Raw genomic sequence first — 19,594 nt, forward strand, 5'->3', positions numbered from 1 at the left:
ATGCCGAAAGTCAGATTTCTATCTCATCCACCATAAACTTCTTTCCAAGAACATTCATTTAATGACTCTAGATTGTTTTGATAAAGGGAAAAAGCCAAAGCTCTGATCTATGAAAATCTGCATGTTCAGAATTTCTCATCAGGGGTCTGAATGACACAGGATTTATTTTATATACACTTTCACACTCTGACATTGATTGTGTTCATGGCCTGAAAAAGTGTACATGGGATTTGGCAAGATTGATGATAAAACCCAGCAGTTTGAGATAATTACTGGTTCCAAAGTTATCTCCTTAGAGGAATGAGCTCTGTGACTTACAGTAAGATGAAAATAATGCTGCATATTTGTTATTGAGTAGTGCCCTGGTAATTGTGAGTGCATCCCAGTACAGCTTTCGCCACTCTGTTGTTGACTATGAGGGCCACTCCATTTCTTTTACGGGTTTCTTGCCCACAGTAGTAGATATGATGGTCATCTGAACTGAATTCGCCCAGACATGACTAAACGACTAAACAACAAATTGCGAGTGCCCCAGGCAAGCAAGCAGTCCAGCTGCAAACTGGTGCCCTGAAGGGAGCTTCCTAGTTTTCCCAACTCTTCCTCAATCACACCTGCACTATTTCCCCCAACTGTACATGTGTCACCAATGGAGACATGATTTTCAAGATTTTCAGGGATGTTTCCTGTGTACCAGTTAAAGGGAGGGAGGGAAGGATTCGGAAATCCTATATTACATGGGCTAAACTGACTTGCTACTGTATATAAAAAAGATAGATCAATGCATATGGAAGTGGAGAATTTCCTTTTGCTATCTTAGAGTTGGGGAGCAATGTGAGGGACATGAAAGTGACAATGGAGGCTTAAATGCAGTGGTACAACTTGAAACCTACAATACATGTGGTTGTGGCATGTGGGAAGGGAAAGGGCAGTAAGATCATGCAATTGACAGAGTGACTGAAGGTTAAGTTCCAATATTTACCTTTCTATAGGGTGGGGTAGATAATATATAAGATCCTTTTTGAGTTTTCATTGTTACCCCTCAGTGGGAGAATGGTCTTCCTGGGAAGGGGCTGGGTTTTGCCCCTTTGGGGTGTGTCTTTGGGGCTGTCACAATGAACTCCTGAACTTCAGAATTCACCACTGCACCACTGGTCAAGAGAATAAGAAAGAGTCTGTATGGTGTTTGGGTGAGATATAAGAATTTTTTGGAAAGAAAAACATTGTTATGGCCAGTGGCGTAGCATGGGTTGTCAGCACCCAGGGCAAGGCAAGTAATTTGACCCCCTAACCCGTGGATTTGCGCCCCCTAACCCCCAGATGTTGCGCCCGGTGCGGCCGGCCCCCCCTGCACCCCCATGCTATGCCACTGGTTATGGCTATCCCCCACCAAAGCAAATGCCCTAAAGAAAATTAATATGGAAAGGAAATGGGGCACTTATAGAGATATATTTGTGGAATTTATTGATTTCGCGTGACACTCTAATTGCTTTACGATCGCCAATTAGAGATTTACAACGGGTCTGGTACGCTTCCTCAGCAACTGCGCCACTCAGCTTGGCTCAGCTTCTTCTCAGGTCACGCGTAGCAGAGTAAAACGGCAGCGGTGTAAAACTGTCCCACAGTAACACAGCAGACACTTGTGTCCATAAACAGCTATTTATTGCGGCATTTCAGCTACAAAGTCCGTCACTTTTTTCAGCCATAGTAAATCATAGCTTTCTCTCTCAGACACACGGAGAGAACATCTTTCTCCCTCAGAATCACAGGGAGAACTGAAAGTACAGGAAAACAAGCTCCTCCTTAGCTTCTGTCTCCTCCCAGCTTCTAAACGCTGACGTTGGAATGTGACGCACACTCAGAACAACTTAACCAGTTAAGTTCTGAACTATCACAATATTGACTTTTGCTGGTGCTGGTTTTAAACTTATAAAGTTAGAAGACATCGAGGACCAAGTACAAGACTGTGAGTAGGCCCAGGGAGACCCGACAGGACCTGCTGCTGCCGCAGAAAGATCCAATGGGGCCTGCCACTGGTAGTCCTGCCGAGGCCTGGTCCCTCAAGATGGCGGGGGGCTCAGCTCCATTCCAGTATATTTGGGGTAGGGGTTGATGTGTCCTTAGACTCATAGAGTTGGCCCCTCTGCTTCTGTGATATTAAGGGTTGTGTGTGCTATATATAAATCAGGAGGTGAAGCTTTTCATGAACATTGTCACCTGCAATACTTGAAGGTCAAGATACAGCTAAAAGAAGAGAACATGGGGCACAGAAGAAGAAAAAGATGGTGATCTTGCAAGGAACACAGATGTTCAGCGATGGTGACCTAGATAAATTGCATTTGTGTACTCAAGATCACATAGCACAGAGTGTTAACTTCTTAAAACCACCTTGCAGTCATGGTGTCAAAAGGGTGGGATTGTGCAACTAGATTGATCTAGGAGGAGGTGGTCCTTAGAAAATCCCTGTCCTATGCTGCTTAGAACATTAAATATCATTGCCCAGGCAGGCCCAATATGTGGCCCAGGAAAGCAGCAAAATAGCCAGACTGTACAATAGTGATGGGATAAAATCAGGACAAATCTTTGTTGGCAGCAGCAGGCAGGGCAAGGGTTGGCATGGCATTGGGTCACAGGATCAGTTCATCATTCCACAAGCCCCGTGTTGATGGAATGGATCCGCTGGGCTTGGATCACTCCAAACGGGAGTCGGCCAGTGTTGAACCTTGCCGTGGTGCAGGCCAAGCCAGCAAGGTCTCCCTTGGGGACCAGGGTGCAGGTTCCAACCAGGCAGATACCGAAACCACGCTTGGGTTTGCCGTGGTCACTCCGCCCCTCAGGACCCTTATGGGGGACCCCCTGTACTATGATGATGCTGAACCAATGCCATTTCCACCCTCATGCAAACAATGTTCTTCCGCCTATCAAAGGAAAGGCATAATTTTACTGAGGGAAAGCAAAAGGGGGGGGGGAAGCCAATAATGTTTGGAGAAAAGAAAATCCCCAGTACATTTCCAAGCACAATTCAAAGTGTTGGTGCTGACCCTGAAAGCCCTAAATGGCCTCAAGGGTCCAAGATACCTGGAGGAGCATCTCCACCCCCATCGTTCTACCTGGACACTGAGGTCCAGCTCCGAGGGTTTTCTGGTGGTTCCCTCCCTGCGAGAAGCCAAGTTACAAGGAACCAGGCAGAGGGCCTTCCCGGTGGTGGTGCCTGCCCTGTGGAACTCCCTCCCACCAGATGTCAAAGAGAAAAACAACTACCAGATTTTTAGAAGGCATCTGAAGGCAGCCCTCTTTAGGGAAGTTGTTAATGTTTAATAGGTTATTGTATTTTAGTGTTTCGTTGGAAGCCGCCCAGAGTAGCTGGGGAAACCCAGCCAGATGGGCAGAGTATAAATAAACTATTATTATTATTATTATTATTATTATTATTATTATTATTATTATTATTATTATTATTATTATCTTTCTGGCCCTGTCAACAAATGACCCAAAATTGCCCAGTGAAGGCTCTATCCGGGGGGGGGGGGCAGGCAGGAAGCTCTGGAAGCTCCAGGGGAAACAGCCTTATATAGGCCTGCTCTCCCCTCTGCAGCAAGGGCTTATGGGACAGCTTTTTCCCATTATCCCATCACACAGAGAAGATACTAGGCAAAACCTTGCCCAGTATTTTGCTGCACTCTATGGGCCACAATGCTTCTGGGCACGGAGCAGGGCTTATGGATACTTTGAATTGTGCGTGCAAATGTCCTGGCAGCCACTAAAATAGCTTGAGTGGCAGAGCCGCATTCTTCAGATCACTGGCACTGGGCAACAGCCTGGCCACAACATCCCAGCCTAGAAGAAGTTTCCCAATACTTTTCAGAGACAGACCCACGTTCATGGACGAGTCCAAACCTAGTGTTCAAATTCTAAGCATTTCATTGCGATGGGATTCACATAGGATATTTGCCTTGTTAAGTGAGAGACAGTTTGTGTGTGTTGATCAGCTCTGCCTGAGTGTTTCGGGTCCCAGTTAGATATTAGCTTGTTGATATGATTAAACTAAAGTGTGGCAGACAGCAGATGAGAGACAAGAGCAGGTTTCTCTCTTTCTTCCTGATTGTCAGCTGCTTGCCAAAGTATGCTTCATAATTAGAATCCTGGCTGTCAAGTTTAATTGGGCTTCCTTCTGTGAAAATTACAGCTAATTGCAGAGCCTTGTCTTGGTTTGGTGCCCTTTTGGGACTTGGCACAAGGTGGAAAGCACAGCGTCCAGGTAAACACAGGTCACAGTTAATACCAGGTAAAAGTCAAAGGGCTGTTTACAATGCAGGACAGAAAACTGTATAGCAAATGCTATTTTAAGGTTAGTTGTAATACTGAATAATCAGGAATAATGATGATCTGTGAAAATTGCACCTGTATGTAGCATATGCGATGGCTGTAAGGGCTCTCTGTCGATTATCTCTAATTGCAGGGTCTTGACACAGCGTTTGCCGTTGGGAGATGTCCCTGGAGAGTTCGCTCCGAATCACAAGAACAGCATTCAGTTATACAGGTTTACACTGGAGCACATGCCAAGGCAGATCTGGAGGGCTGATTTAACGCAGATCAGAAAGTTTTATGAAGGATTGCCAAAGCAGTTCACTATTTCTTGCAATCCAACTAGGCCACTCCTATTTATGTGCCCAAGTCCAAAGTCATGTGCCATGAAATGTTTAATTCTGTCCCTTTAATGCATCAGGTCAGGGGTGAGGAAAACACAGCCCCAGGGTCTGAACAGGACTCTCTCTGGTCACAGACCCCATGGGCCCTGATTCACAGGCTGTATCCGTTGCTAGTTGTACTCAGAGTAAACCCAGTCAAATAAATGAGCATGACTGTGTTGAGTGCATTAATTTCAGTGGGGCTAAGCAGACCTACTAGCATTAGATACCTGCATTAGATATATACTTGAGTTCTGATCATGCCTCTTCCTTGTCTGGATGGACAATAGAGAGGGGTGCTTGTAGGAACTGGCCTACTTTACAAAGGTAAAAGTCACATCCACTGTTCCACTCGCTTAGCCCTCTGGCTTGTCTACCATTGGAGGGTTCTGTGATGAGCCCTGCAGAACGGACACTCTGAGACACTCTGAACCACCACCATGCCACTGACCCCCACTCAGGCCCGCCATCACCCCTCCACTGCCTTTACTTTTGCCCATGGCATGACAATTTTCCACCTTCCCATTTCGACTCTCTGGCATAATCTAGCAATTCTAAAATATAGATGTGCTTTTACTCTCACAAGATTGAATGTATTGCCCTCGGCTGGACTTGAGGGATGATTCCAACCGATTCCACACAAAAAACGCTTATGTCCCTGTGGAGATGGCAGTACTGAATCGGTGGTGCATGTCCTTCTGGCTTGTACTCTGTATAAAGACTTGAGGAATAAGGTTATCACCCCTCTTTTATTGTCCATTCCGGGTCGCCCAGCCACTGCCCCAGTGTCCTTTCTCTTGGCAGATCAAGATGAGCAGGAGAAAGCAAAGGCTGCAAGGTTTTTAGCTTGGGTAATCAGAATAAGATCCACTATTTGACCATTGATTCAAAACCCTAAACTGTATTTTACATAATTGACTTTTTATTTCTATTCTTTGCATATCATATTGTTGTTTTATTGCTATGGCCAATGGCTGACGCAAATAAAGATTCAGTCAGTCAGTCAACTTTGCTGGCTGGGCTTTCTCCCCACCTCCTCCTGGAATACTCCTCCTGACATAAGAAGCCAGGGCAGCATCTGTCAATCAGTGATGTCCTGTTCAAATCAGGACAATTGGTGTGTGTGACAGGATTCAGCTTGGATGGGCAGCCTTAGTTGGAGCAGGCGGAGCGAACTGTAGGAAATTACATTGGAGGTGATGGGGGAGCTCTCCTCCCCCCCCCCCAACATCAGCTGACTGGCAGGGAGTTTAATTGTACTTGGTTACATCATGCCCCCTGTTTCTTCTGAGAACTGGCTGCCATGGCCAAACACTGCAGAAAGTAAGATTAAACTCTTCATGCATTAGCTGCTTGGTTTTGGGGTGCCAGTGAGTCCCTCCTGGGAACGCGTGTTCTCATTAATAGAGAGCACGTGTTGCGGTTGGGGCCAGGCAAGACACCCTGCTGTTGCCAGGCAGTTTGGTAAAATGGGCCTGGCAAGGACTGGTTGCCCGAGTTGCTGGGGTAAAATTGATGTTGCCAGTTTGGGGGTGGGAACAGAGATTATTTAAGCTGTGCTCACAGCGATCTGCTTTCTCTTTCGCTGTGGGCACCAGGTCACCCACCCGCCCCCCCTTGTTTGGGCTTGCGCTTTGACATTGCTATGCCTGTCATGGGGTCGTCTGCCATTGGGGCAGGGGCCTAGTAGGAATTTTGTCCATCTGGCTGTTTGGCTGGTGCCATTTGGTTTTTGCTACTGCGTAGCAAATCGTCGCAACTTGTAAGCTTGGCGGTTAGGCATTGGTTAAAATTGGTTGCTGGAGGGGTAAGGATTGGCTGGGCCTGCCCCTCCAATGCTGCTGCTGCAAGGGAATTCCATTAAAGGAATTCAGGGGCTTACCATCCCTTTGTCCAAACCCCTGGAATCAGGTTTGGGCCGCATAAGCCCCTGGGAGCATGCGGGGAGTAGCTGAGGGCCTGTGTCGCAGCTCCAGTTCTCCCCAATATTGTTTCCCCTCACTGACTTTTGCTGGAATCCGGGAGTCAGTTCTGTCCCCAAGGTGGGGGGACAGATAGTCATAACCGATGCCTAAGCAACTACTCACATCTATGTATGTTAATAAAGTTGTGGCCAAAATTATGCCAAAAAACTTAAACAAAAATTCCATGTGATGTGTGAGTTATTGGGGTCGGGGTGTTTTGGGGGACATCAGCACACAACCGGCTGGCTCTTCCAAATACTGCAGAAAGCATCACACACACACACACACACACACACACACACTGTACCAGTTGATGTGCAGGGCATTCAATCTGTTTGGTTCAGATGTGCCAGTGAGTTCCCAGGAAAATGAGATGATGCACCCGAACCTTACAGAAAGGAAGAATGAAATACACACCAGCGGATGGAGGGGGAGTGTGTGTGTGTTTGTTTGCTATTTGCTATTTGATTTACATACTGACTTCTATCCAAATATCCCATGGCAGTGTACAACATTAAGAACACATTTTATGGAGCATCAGTAATAAAAACATAATAAAAAGAGTAACAAAAGGCAGTATAATAATACAATAATAACAGCCCCCCCCCTGCACAGCTTTAACAAGAAATAGATTATTTAATGGACAAAGAGGAATATTTTTGCCAGGTGCCTAAAGACATGTAATGATGGTGCCAAATTCAGTTGACTCCATCTCATGTTGGGCTTGTACTCACATAAAGAATGAGGCATGACTTCGTTTTTGAGGATTTATTACAACAAACAATTTTCTTGTATAAAATTAAAACTTCTGTTATGTGAACTAATTCCCAACAGTGCCTGATCCTATAGGTGCATCATACCTATGCCCCATATTTTGAGCAAGTTGAGGGGCAAAACCAAAATTAACTAGATTGTCTGTGCCACGCGGATTATGATCATATCTTCCCAGCTCAGAGGTTTTGAGACACTGAGTGGTTGAATGGGTCACATTATGGGAAATATTCAAAGAGGTGCTTTTTGCTTTTTTAATTTTTTAAAAAATGAGGGTATGGATTCTGTCCATCTTAAATGCCTTTCCCCCATCTTGAGTTACTGTAGGTAAATGTATTTATCTTCTCATACTGGAAAATAAGGTCCTCTTCTTATTCACTAAGCTGATTGCATGTTTACGGAGATGCAAGAAGATCCAGGTTATTATCAACTGAATGAAACAACCTCTTTCCAAGGGTTTGTTTTTGACTGACAAAGCTGAGCAGACATGTCTGCCCACTAAAATGAAATATCACTCAACTCCAGAGCTGGATCACACATAGAGGCTGATTTTGTCTCTCCAACTCTTACATCACACAATGCATGCAAAATTTCTGCCTTCAGTAAACAGATGTCAAACGAAATAAAGACATGTAATGATGGTGCCAGACGAGCCTCTCTGGGAAGACTATTCCGCAGTAGGGAAGCCACCACAGCAAAGGCCCAGTCTTGAAAAGCTAAAAGAGCCATTGGCAACTGGACTGAATTACAGGAGCCCCAAATATGTATTTTCGGTGACCTCAGAAAATCAGCCTCTTCCTTGTTCCCAGACATGTACACAGAAGTCAAATTCTGACTGTAAGCTACTTGGGCTGGACTTTTTCAAATTCCTAATGATGCATGCTGTAGAATGATAGGACTGTGGTACCTTGGTTTAACAACAGCTTAGTACTGTGGTACCTTGTTTGTCAAACTTAATCCATTCCGGGAGTCCATTCGACTGCCAGAATGGTTTGAAAACCAAGGCGCAGCTTCCAATTGGCTGCAGGAGCTGCAGGAGCTTCCTGCACTCAATCACGGAAGGCATGTCGGACGTTGGACTTCCAAAGAATGTTCGAAAACCAGAACACTTACTCCAGCTTTTGAGCATTTGGGAGTCAAAATGTATGAGTACCAAGGCATTCGAGAACCAAGGTACGGCTGTAATGTATAATATATATTTTTATTTAAAAAAAGCTTGGGACATCCTGGTTTTTACTTTTCCCAGACATGTACACAGAAGTCCAGTTCTGACTGTGAGCTACTTGGGCTAGGCTCTGTTCCTAATTGCTAGGTTTGGACGCTGCAGAATGATAGTACACTGGTACTTTGGTTTAAGAACAGCTAAGTTTATGAACAACTTGGATTAAGAACGCTGCAAACCCAAAAGTAGGTGTTTTGGTTTGTTCACTTTGCCTTGGAAGCAGAACATGATCCGCTTCCTGTTGAGTGCGTTCCATTTGTAAATGGAGTCCCTCGCTGTATGGGAAAGCAAACCTTGGTTTAAGAACGCTTTGGTTTAAGAAGGGACTTCCGGAATGGATTAAGCTTGTAAACCAAGGTACCACTGTACTGCATAAGTACTGGTTTTACTTTGAAAAATATGGCAACCCTAATATCAATTTGTTTTTGAAAGCAACATGGGGGCAAACAATACTGGGAAGTCAAGTGATGAAGGGGATGAACCCATCTGCAGGGTGGGGGACAGGATGGGATGGGACTGAATCTCATATACGCTCGGACCTGACTCTACGTTTAAACCCAGACCTTCATTTTCTCCCAAACATAACTCTTGCTCAGGACTAAGCAATGCTGCCTACTAATTATCTCTCAAGGAAGACAATAATAGTTGTACAATTCGGGGGGGAGAGGCTTTAGCAATTTGGTCAGGCATGATGCAACTGCAAATACGAAGAACACTCTGAGGAATCATCTCCATCATTGTCAAATTGCTGGCTTAAATCCTCTTACATAGTAGATATACACATTCTGTTTGAATTAAAAAAAACAACAGCATATTTAAAAAGGCATAACAGGTTCCTATTGTTCAGAGCTATATCTAGGCACAGCCAGGGTTCTGCCAGTCTTTTGTATCATCATTCCTCTTTTACATGTTTGGATATGATTCCATGCAGTTTTCAATTTCAAGGAAAATTCTTTTTGTGAAATGTGAACTTTTTTGACTAGGCATGGTTTAGCACATAGTTTAGCAATTTGTTTAACTGAAACGCTGCCTCACCACAATGTACCTTATGTTCTCTTGGGTAACAGTCATGGGTATAGTTATTTTCTTTCTGGGAATAATGTGTGAAGAAAAAGAAAATATGCTGGCTAACTCAAAGACCAAAGCGCTGGTGCATAGACTACCTAACAGCCCCCTATTCAAAGGGTACTTTAGCCAAACTGATAACACCCGCCTATAAGGCTGTAGTGGAAACATGGGAATCTACATTGGGAGGGGGAGATTTCTGAGCAGGATCCTGCTGGTGCTGTTTCTTCTGTTACTTCTGCTTCACACTCTATGTAAGGCACATTCTATTAACTGCAGCATTTATGATGATCCTCTTCCTATTGCTCACGAATTTTACCAGCCAGGAGACCTTGTAATTGGTGAGATGGTTTCCCAAGTCATATACTTGTCTAATATCCAGTCTTTTATGGAACAGCCTTCACAAATACTGATTGATGAACCGATGTAAGACATTATTTATTCCCCTTCTTTCCGATCTAATATAGTAGACCACAATGATTGAAAATGCATCATTAACCAGTACTTTTTCATGGAAACCCAATAAAATTGTAAATTGTAAAATTCAGTATTATGGAAGAGGTTTGAAGTACTCAACCTCAACATGAGAAGATGAGGGGCAAGGGTGGATATGAGTAGACAGAGAGACAGAGACAGCAAGACCCCAATTTACACGAGAGTCACATTCCGGGAATCACACTGAAAGCCAACATTGTGTATGGCCAAAACAAATTCATGCCAAAAGCCAGCTTTGTATATAGTCAATATAAATCAGGTTCAATGGCAGATGGGATTCCCAAAGTCTTTTCCCCCAGACACCCACCCCCTTTGGATTCAATTTTTATTGTTTTGCCAGCCATGTAAAGCTGAATACAGATTGTGGGCTTAATGTATTAATTTCTCTCATTACTGTAACTGTTTGTACTGCTACTATGTTTTCCTTTGCAAGCCCCACTAATATAAACAGTTCTGTGTTATTTAGTAAGCCTTCTACAGCATTTTCACATGGCGGATCATGCCTTGTCACTGCCCCACTATTTCTGCTCTGTCAATACCTCGTTCCTTCTCAACCTTGAGGGATGTGAGTTTATGTCCATGTCCACCTTCTGACTCTTTCTCTGTACAGTGGTGCCTCGAGTTAAGAACTTAATTCGTTTCGGAGGTCCGTTCTTAACCTGAAACTGTTCTTAACCTGAAGCACCACTTTAGCTAATAGGGCCTCCTGCTGCCGCCGTGCTGCCGGAGAATGATTTCTGTTCTCATCCTGAAGCAAAGTTCTTCACCTGAGGTACTATTTCTGGGTTAGCGGAGTCTGTAACCTGAAGCGTCTGTAACCTGAAGCGTATGTAACCCAAGATACCACTGTATAACACAATTCTGGATCTTTTCTGTCTCTCCTCACGCTTGGAGTGCATCACTTTCTCCCCTCACTATTCCCTGAGATTGCTCCACTTCGCACCCCTGAGTGATCCTTTTCTGTTCCATTGCTGAGTTGAAGAACAGAGCCTGGAAATTATTCAGAGCAATGAGCTTTGCTCTTCTCATTCCATTATTCAGTTATATGTAGTTCTGGGAGGCATAAGCACCTACAACATCTCATGGTGAAGTAAGCAGTGAGCAAGGGAAGGATCAGAGGCTCTGTGGCCTCAGGTGATGTTCTCTATGGCTTTCTTGCACCTATGGGCACTGTGTTGGCATGGCCACACCTATTGACTTTCAACTGCTTGTTTTTATTGGTACAAAGAGTAACTCCCTTAAATGCAGGGAACAATTCTTCTTCTTCATCATCATCCTCATCCTCATTTCAGTCCATTGTGTTGTAATTTTATTACAGCTCTGTGCCAAAGAACTACCAGCACATCCTGGCCTTAGCATTTGCTGTCAAAGAAATCAATGAGAATCCCAAAGTCTTATCCAACATCTCTCTAGGGTTCCGCGTCCTCAACAGCTACTACACTGCAAGGATGACCTACAAGGCCACGCTCAACCTGCTTTCCACACAGCATAGATTTGTCCCCAACTTCAAGTGTCACAAGTGGAACAATCTGATAGCTCTCATTGGAGGATGCATCTCTGAAATCTCTGCCAATATGGCCACCATTTCAGCAACCCACAAGATTCCACAGGTAAATTGGGAGCACGGGTGCATGGGAAATACTATCTTGATTTCAACACAGTCTTGACAAGGTTTCTGTAAAGTTTTATTCAGGAGGGCAGTTTGGATTGGGATTGACCAAGCAGTGCTGAGAGTCAATTGTACAGAAAACTCAAGTATTTGTAAACTGAAGTGGAATGGTATGAATGTGTCTAGGATGTAAAGGATTTGAGTTTTTATGGTTCCCTTCCCCCATTTTTTACTAGACCTAATACACAACTGAAAACACATAATGTAAGGAATGGCTGACAGAACTGTGTAACTTTAGTCCAGAGAGGAAGAGACTAAGGAGGTTAATATAGTACTCTAAAATACCTTAATGGCTGTTACATAGAAGAAGCGAAATACTTGTTCTCTGCTGCTCTATAGGGCTGGACTACATATTTTTAAAACATTAGGAGAAACAATAAAAAAAATTCAATAATGAAGCAGATTACTGGGTATTGTTCCACCCTGTTTTTCCTTACTTAAAGTTTTCGTAAAAAAGAACCATTTATTGCCTAAGCTACACCTCTGAAGTACCTGTTAAACCTGTAGTTTTGCAATCTCTCATAATCCATCAAAAACAAAACTAAACACCTCATGCATTTTATTTTAGCTCACATATGGATCCTTTTTGGCGATACAGGATGCAAACCTGCTATACCCATTTTTATATCAGATGGTCCCAAATGAAGCCAAACAGCAAATAGGAATTGTGCGATTACTTCAACATTTCAAATGGATATGGATTGTAGTTTGTGCTGTGGATAATGACAAAGGGGACCAGTTTCTACAGACAATTTTACCACTACTCTTTGAGCATGGCATCTGCTATGATTTCATAGTAAGATTAGAAAAATGGAACTATCTGGATGAGATGATACGCTTGGCTTACCAGCACTGGGAAAGTTATGCAATTGCATTTGAGACAAAAGCTAATGTATTTGTGGTTTATGGGGAACCTCCATCCTTTCTGTTTTTGAGAGTATTGTCATTTATAGTACCTGTAATGGGATGGCCCCCTCTGGGTAAAGTGTGGGTTGCTACATCTCACTGGGATTTTGCATCACTGTCTATTCAGAAAGACTGGGAAATACAAATGTTCCACGGTACTCTATCCTTCACAGTCCACGCAAGTCAGCCATTAGGGTTCCAGAAGTTCATTCAGATGATAAGACCCTTCTGGAATAAAGAGGATGTTTTCATCCAGGACGTCTGGGAACAGACTTTCACCTGCTCCCTGAAAGCATCTAATGGACAAGAGGTGGAGGCTGAGAAAGAACCCTGCACTTTGGAGGAGAAACTGGAGAACCTTCCTGGGATTTTGTATGAAAAACACATGACTGGCCACAGCTACAATGTCTATAATGCTGTCTATGCTGTGGCACATGCTTTGAACTCCATATACAAATCCAGCTCCAAACATAGCAGATTGGCAAGAGGAGAGAGATTTGCCTTTCTGAATGTGCAACCATGGCAGGTAATGACAACTCTATATGAGCAACTTCTTTGCTTTGCCTCCATCTACCACTGATCTCCTGGCTTTTCACCTCACCAGTCCCGATGAGCTCCAGCCGTGTCTGATGGAAAGAGCCACAGGTATTAGCCTGCCTGACCAGGTGCACATTTACTCAACATCACTGTCATGCTAGCTTGCCAAATACCCACAATAGGAACCCAACTACCGATCTGGTTTGCTAGACCTTTTCAATCAATGTATCCCCTCTATTGACCGTTCTTTATGTGATTAATTTCATGTTAATGATGATGATGATGATGATGATGATGATGATGATAATAATAATAATAATAATAATAATAATAATAGACAAGTAGAAATACTCCATCACCATATATACTGCTTTAAGCACAGTTATTCATATCATTACTTGCATGTAAATATTTCAATATTCCAGGTCCATCCCTTTCTGAAGAGCCTTGTATTCAACAGCAGCACTGGAGATATGGTGTACTTTGATGAACATGGAGAACTGGTTGAAGGTTTTGATGTTACCAATTGGATCACTTTCCCCAATGGCTCGCTGACTAGATTGAAAGTTGGACGACTGGAGCCTCAGGCTCCAGCAGGCAAAGAGTTAACCATCAATGATGAGCAAATTGTGTGGCATCCAAGTTTTAATCAGGTAAATTATAACTGCAAACTCTTGACTATATGAAAGGGGAATGTTCCCTTCTGGGCAGCTCACCATTCCATCAGTTCTTGAGGTGGCCTATTGTACATCTTATGCTTTATGATCCTTGTCCTCATAAATTGATCTCAAACCTTAAATTAAAGGAAGGAGTCCTTTTGGCCATCTGTGATATTTAGTTTCTTTATGAAAAAAATTCACATAAGCCAATTACAAAGCTTTGGAATATAAAATATTTTGCTAAAATGTCACAGAATATCATGTAGTCATTTCTGGAAGGAAAAAAGATGGACCTTGCTTTTATCTTCAAGATATCTTTATCTTATTTCTACCACTTCATATTTTGGGGGGTCTGGAGATGGCATTGTCTTTCTGATGATCTGCTTTCAGACTGAGTCTTAGACTGATCAAACCTAGAGATGAAATTGGGAATCGCTAACAAATGGGCGACAGTGGAGCTGAGCCAACTGGTTCATGCTCAGTCTCTCTGCCCCTCACCTGAGTCTAATCACATGGAGGTGAAGGACTGAAAAGTGCTAATCTCTTGTTGCTCATCTGTATGATTTTGCACAGGCGCTGCCCCTTTCTGTGTGCAATGACAACTGCAACCCTGGCTTCAGTAGGAAAAAGAAGGAAGGAGAGAAGTTTTGCTGCTATGATTGTGCTCCGTGTCCAGAAGGAATGATCTCTAGTCAGAAAGGTGGGAGGCAGGAATTCCCATCACCTAATTTATGGGATATATATATTATATCTGTGTATCTGAAGAAGTGTGCATGCACACGAAAGCTCATACCAAGAACTAACTTAGTTGGTCTTTAAGGTGCTACTGGAAGGAATTTTTTATTTTGTTTTGACTATGGCAGACCAACACGGCTACCTATCTGTAAATAATATTATGCTTCTGTGTGAACTTTGCATGACTCTCCCTTTTTTTAATAGCTGGTAAGTCTTTTGTTTGCAATAAATCCTCACACGCTGGTATTTATGCCGGGTCCATCCAAAAGTCCTCCTCAGGTGGCAGACGCCATCTTTTCTCCGTTCTGATGAAATATAATCTAGGCGTTTGCTCATTAACTTTCCAGACCAGTTGCACCATACCTTAGCCTTTCCAGGGGAGGTTTGCCAAGTCAAACTTAAAATACAGAAATAATAACAAAGTAATAGCTCTCCTCCCCCTACGACTATCAATCTCTGCAACATAGTCTGTCTCATAATGGCAGATCCCGATTAAATACTGCGTCACAAGAGAGCCTTTAGTCTTCTTTCCAAATATTTCAACAAACAAAGGCTTTAGTGTTTTATTTCCACACAGTTTATTTTCCAATCTCACTTGCTATAGGTTGTATTGATGGTTCTTGGGGGGGGGGTTGTTAGGTAGTATCATAATAAGAAAAGAAAAAGTTTTATCCCCCCCCCACCTTTCCGTTCCATTTTAACATACCGGCTTAGATGTTATTCTTGGATGCTATCTTCTTTCCCTTCCAATCCATCACTCTTAACGTCTCAGTGGCAGGCTTAATTAGCAGCTAACGTACCCTTTCATCACTCAAAGCATGTGCAATAAATCTTATATCCAATCTTTTATCATAAGAAATGCAACATGAGGTCTCTTGGAGACAGCGTCCGGGAGAACCGAGGACGCTTGAGGGCTTTCCATCCTGTGCCCTCACCCCTTCTTCTTTTCTAACTCAGGGGTGGTTTATGGACAACCGCGGATGAGGCTGCATCTTCCCTTCCACCGGGAAGAAAAACGGGAGGCTGATTACTCCCATCTCAGCCCCTTAATTACCTCGTGTGAGCTGGAGGGATGGTATTGTTGGCCATCTTCCAAGGCGCCCCTAGCGGAGCTCCCGCAGAGGAGTCTAATACTAAAGGAATTTTCAGAAACAATTATGTTGTTGTTGAGTTGTTTTTAAAAAAATTAATCAAAGTTATTGGGCTTTTATAGGATTTTTAAAGGTTTTTTAAAAAACAACAACACCCCCCCCCATTTGCCATATGTTCAGGTTTCCCCAGACATTTTGCATATTCAGCAAAACTCCGCCTGGACGCCATTTGGCAGCCGAATTCCCAGATGTTTCAGGAAAACCCAGACGTATGACAGCCCTACATTAGGCGGAATACAATTTTGCTGCCTACCCAACTCATGGGACATTGTGAGGATAAAGTGGAGGGAACAAAGTATGCCACTTGCAGTTCCTTGGATATAAATGTAGTAAATGTAAAGCTAGATGTAGATGGATGAAGGAATGAATGAAAGATTAGACACCTATCTGAGATGGAAAAATGAGCAAAGTGCCCCTCGGTTGCCAGCAATTTCCCAAGCAGTGAGAAAGTCCTCTCCTGGTTCCTGCCAACTCTAAAGCCAGGGTGAGAAACCTTTTGCATCCTCAGGGCCTCATCCTGTTCTGTGTAACCTTCTAGGAGTAGTTGGTGGGTCCTGAGGCAAAAGTGGAGGGAGCGACTAAGGTGAGTTTTAACTTGTACCGTGGGCTACTTTCTATAGAAACTTTCTATGAGATTCACTTCTCCTGGATTTTGTCAAAGAACTTCAAGAACACAAAAAAAGACATCCTTAAATCTTCTTGTGGCTGATTGGTTTTGAATGGCATTACCTAGTGTAAAGGTGTACTTAAATAGGTGTTTGTGTTTAGATAGATGTTGGTCGACCTTTTGAAATACCTCTTCCCTTTTTCAGACAGGGACATTCTGAAATACTTAAGCTCCTCTTCCCTTTTTCAGACAGAGACGCTTGCATCAATTGTCCAGAGGACCAATATCCCAACAAGGACCAAACTCAGTGTGTTCCCAGGATTGTGAGCTTCCTCTCTTACAAAGAAAATCTGGGGATCATCTTAGTGGTGTTGGCTATTTCTCTCTCTCTCATCACAACTTTAGTACTTGGCATTTTCCTGAAGCACAAGGATACTCCCATAGTCAAAGCCAACAACCGGACCCTCACCTACATCCTTCTCATCTCCCTCCTCCTTTGCTTCCTGTGCTCCTTGCTTTTCATTGGACGGCCTGGAAGAGTGATCTGTCTTCTCCGACAAATGGCTTTTGGCCTTGTCTTCTCTTTGGCCATTTCCACTGTGTTGGCAAAGACGGTCACTGTGGTTGTGGCATTTATGGCCACCAAACCAGGATCCAGCATAAGGAAGTGGGGGGGGAAAGGACTGACCAATTCGATTGTCCTCTTCTGCTGCTTCATCCAAGCTGACATTTGTGCTCTTTGGTTAAGTACTTTTCCACCATTTCCAGATAAGGACACGCACTCAGTGATTGGGGAAATCATACTTGAATGTAACGAAGGTTCAGCTTCCATGTTTTACTCCATCTTAGGCTACATGGGCTCCCTGGCCACCGCCAGCTTCATAGTAGCTTTCTTTTCCAGGAAACTCCCTGACAGTTTCAATGAAGCCAAATTTATCACTTTCAGCATGTTGGTGTTTTGCAGTGTTTGGTTGTCCTTTGTGCCAACCTACTTGAGCACCAAAGGGAAATACATGGTGGCTGTGGAGATCTTCTCCATCTTGGCCTCCAGTGCTGGATTACTGGGTTGCATCTTTTCCCCAAAATGCTACATTATTGTGCTAAGGCCTGAGCTTAACAGCAGGGAACAAATGATAAGGAAGAAAAAATAAATTAAAAAAACAGATTAATCTCTTTATTTGATTCTTACACATATTTCATCGGATGTGACGGTAATAAAAATGTCATTGGAATTGTGGTATGAGTGTTTGATGCATTTCCTCCTTAAATTCAGTTGACCCCATCTCATATTGGGCTTGTCCTCACATAAAGAATGAGGCATGACTTATTTTTGAAGATTCATTTCAACAAACCATTTTATTGTATAAAACTAAAACATTTGTTATGTGAACTGATTCTCAACACTTCCTGATCCTATAGGAGCATCATAGGAAAAGGTAAAGGCACCCCTTATAATTAGGTCCAGTCGTGGACGACTCTGGGGTTGCAGTGCTCATCTCGCTTTACTGGCCGAGGGAGCCGGCGTACAGCTTCCAGGTCATGTGGCCAGCATGACTAAGCCGCTCTTAGAAAACCAGAGCAGCGCACGGAACGCTTCCTGCTGGAGTGGTACCTTTCTTTCTGCTTGCACTTTAAGGTACTTTCGAACTGCTAGGTTGGCAGGAGTTGGGACTGAACAACGGGAGCTCACCCCATCGCGGAGATTCAAACCACCGAGCTTCTGATCAGCAAGACCTAGGCTCTGTGGTTTGGACCACAGCACCACCCTATGCCTCCAATTTTGAGCAAGCTGAGGGGCAAAAACAAAATTAACTAGATTGACTGTGCCCCACAAATTATGATAATCTCTTCCCAGCTCAGAGGTTTTGAGACACTGAGTGGTTGAATGGGTCAGATTATTGGAAATATTCGAAGAGGTGCTGTCAGGGTTTCAGGGAGAGAAGAGCAGATGGGGGAGGAGACAGAGAGCGAGGGGGAAGAATCCCAGAGAGATGAGGAGGAGGATGACGATGACCAAAGGTCGTCCATGAGTCTGTCCAGTGAGTCAGAGGACTCCCAAAAGGGAGCCCCCCTGGTCAGACCAAAGGGAGGCCAAGGGGGAAACAGTGAGGAGCAGGGGAGCGAAGGGAGAAACCCCAGTGGGAGTTGGACACCGGAGCCGGCTTCTCAGCCGGAACGGAGTGAAGGGGGTGGAGTTACCAGTGTGTCAGAGGGAGCAGAGCAAGAAGGAGACAGGGGAAGGAGATCGGAGCAGGACGCTCAGCCGGAGGGGGTGGAGAGTAGCACCGGGAGCAGTGTAGCGGTCGAGAGAAAGGTCAGAAGCAACGTACGCGCGCCAAGTTCAAATGTAGAGGCGCGCGGAAGTGAGGAGAGCCCTGGGGAGGAGCCCGGCCCCAAAGCGAGAAGGAGGGGGGCAGAGGCATCAGAGGATTCAGCCTCGGGCGAGTCCCGGCGAGGGGGAACCCAGGGGGGCAGAAAGACCCTGCGGAAAAGGAAGGAGAGGAAGAGGTGGTCCAGCACAAGCCTCTTAAATTGGTGCCGAGGCGGTACGGATTCAGAGGGGACTTCAGCGGTCTAACGTTACAGACGTAGAGTCACAAAGATGGAATGTAAACGCAACCATGATCTTCAATAAAGACTTTCTGTAAATAAACCGGATTGGAGTTGGGTCTCTTGTGAGCTGGGACCAGACGGGTGGCTCTGACAGTAAGTCCCCTCTCCAGAACGCAAATTTTTTTTATTTTTTTTTGCAAAGCTCACCAACGGGAGCAGCCATGAGCGCGGAGGAACAGCTGCTTACGCTGAGGAATCAGGTTACCGAACTCACAGCTGCAGTCATTGCATCGCAGAAGAAGAATGACGAACTGGACAAGGCTTGCCAGGACCTGCGAACAAGGTGGGAGCAGGCAAGCAGGGCAGGGGTCCTGGGTTCCAGATCGGAGGGAGTTGCACTTGGACGGCGGGGGGGCGCCCTAGTTACGCACTTTAATGGCAACCTGCAAGACTACCCTAACTTCAGGGCAGACGTCGTGTATGCACTGCATTTGCTCCGTCATGATTTTAAAGATGAGGAGGAGAGAGTGGGGTTCATAATTTCGCATCTGCATGGGGAGGCCAGAGCTTGGTTG

General features: G+C 44.3%; 2 protein-coding genes across 2 annotated transcripts in view; one reads left to right on the forward strand and one right to left on the reverse strand.

Moving 5' to 3' along the window:
• The window catches only part of LOC309358874 (vomeronasal type-2 receptor 26-like), a gene marked incomplete at both ends in the record, with an annotated part of 208,931 nt that overhangs the window by 105,903 nt on the left and 83,434 nt on the right, over positions 1-19,594 (reverse strand). The window lies entirely within an intron of this gene.
• LOC309358853 (vomeronasal type-2 receptor 26-like) lies at positions 2,668-17,617 on the forward strand (the record flags this gene model as incomplete). Its single annotated transcript, XM_081892123.1, has 7 exons — positions 2,668-2,855; positions 9,987-10,133; positions 11,521-11,812; positions 12,440-13,303; positions 13,740-13,967; positions 14,547-14,673; positions 16,716-17,617. The coding sequence occupies 7 exons, from the start codon at positions 2,668-2,670 to the stop codon at positions 17,615-17,617; spliced, it is 2,748 nt and encodes a 915-aa protein (XP_081748249.1).

This window comes from Podarcis melisellensis, assembly GCF_964234715.1.
Source record: "Podarcis melisellensis genome assembly, chromosome: 16".
NCBI classification, from domain to species: Eukaryota; Metazoa; Chordata; class Lepidosauria; order Squamata; family Lacertidae; genus Podarcis; species Podarcis melisellensis.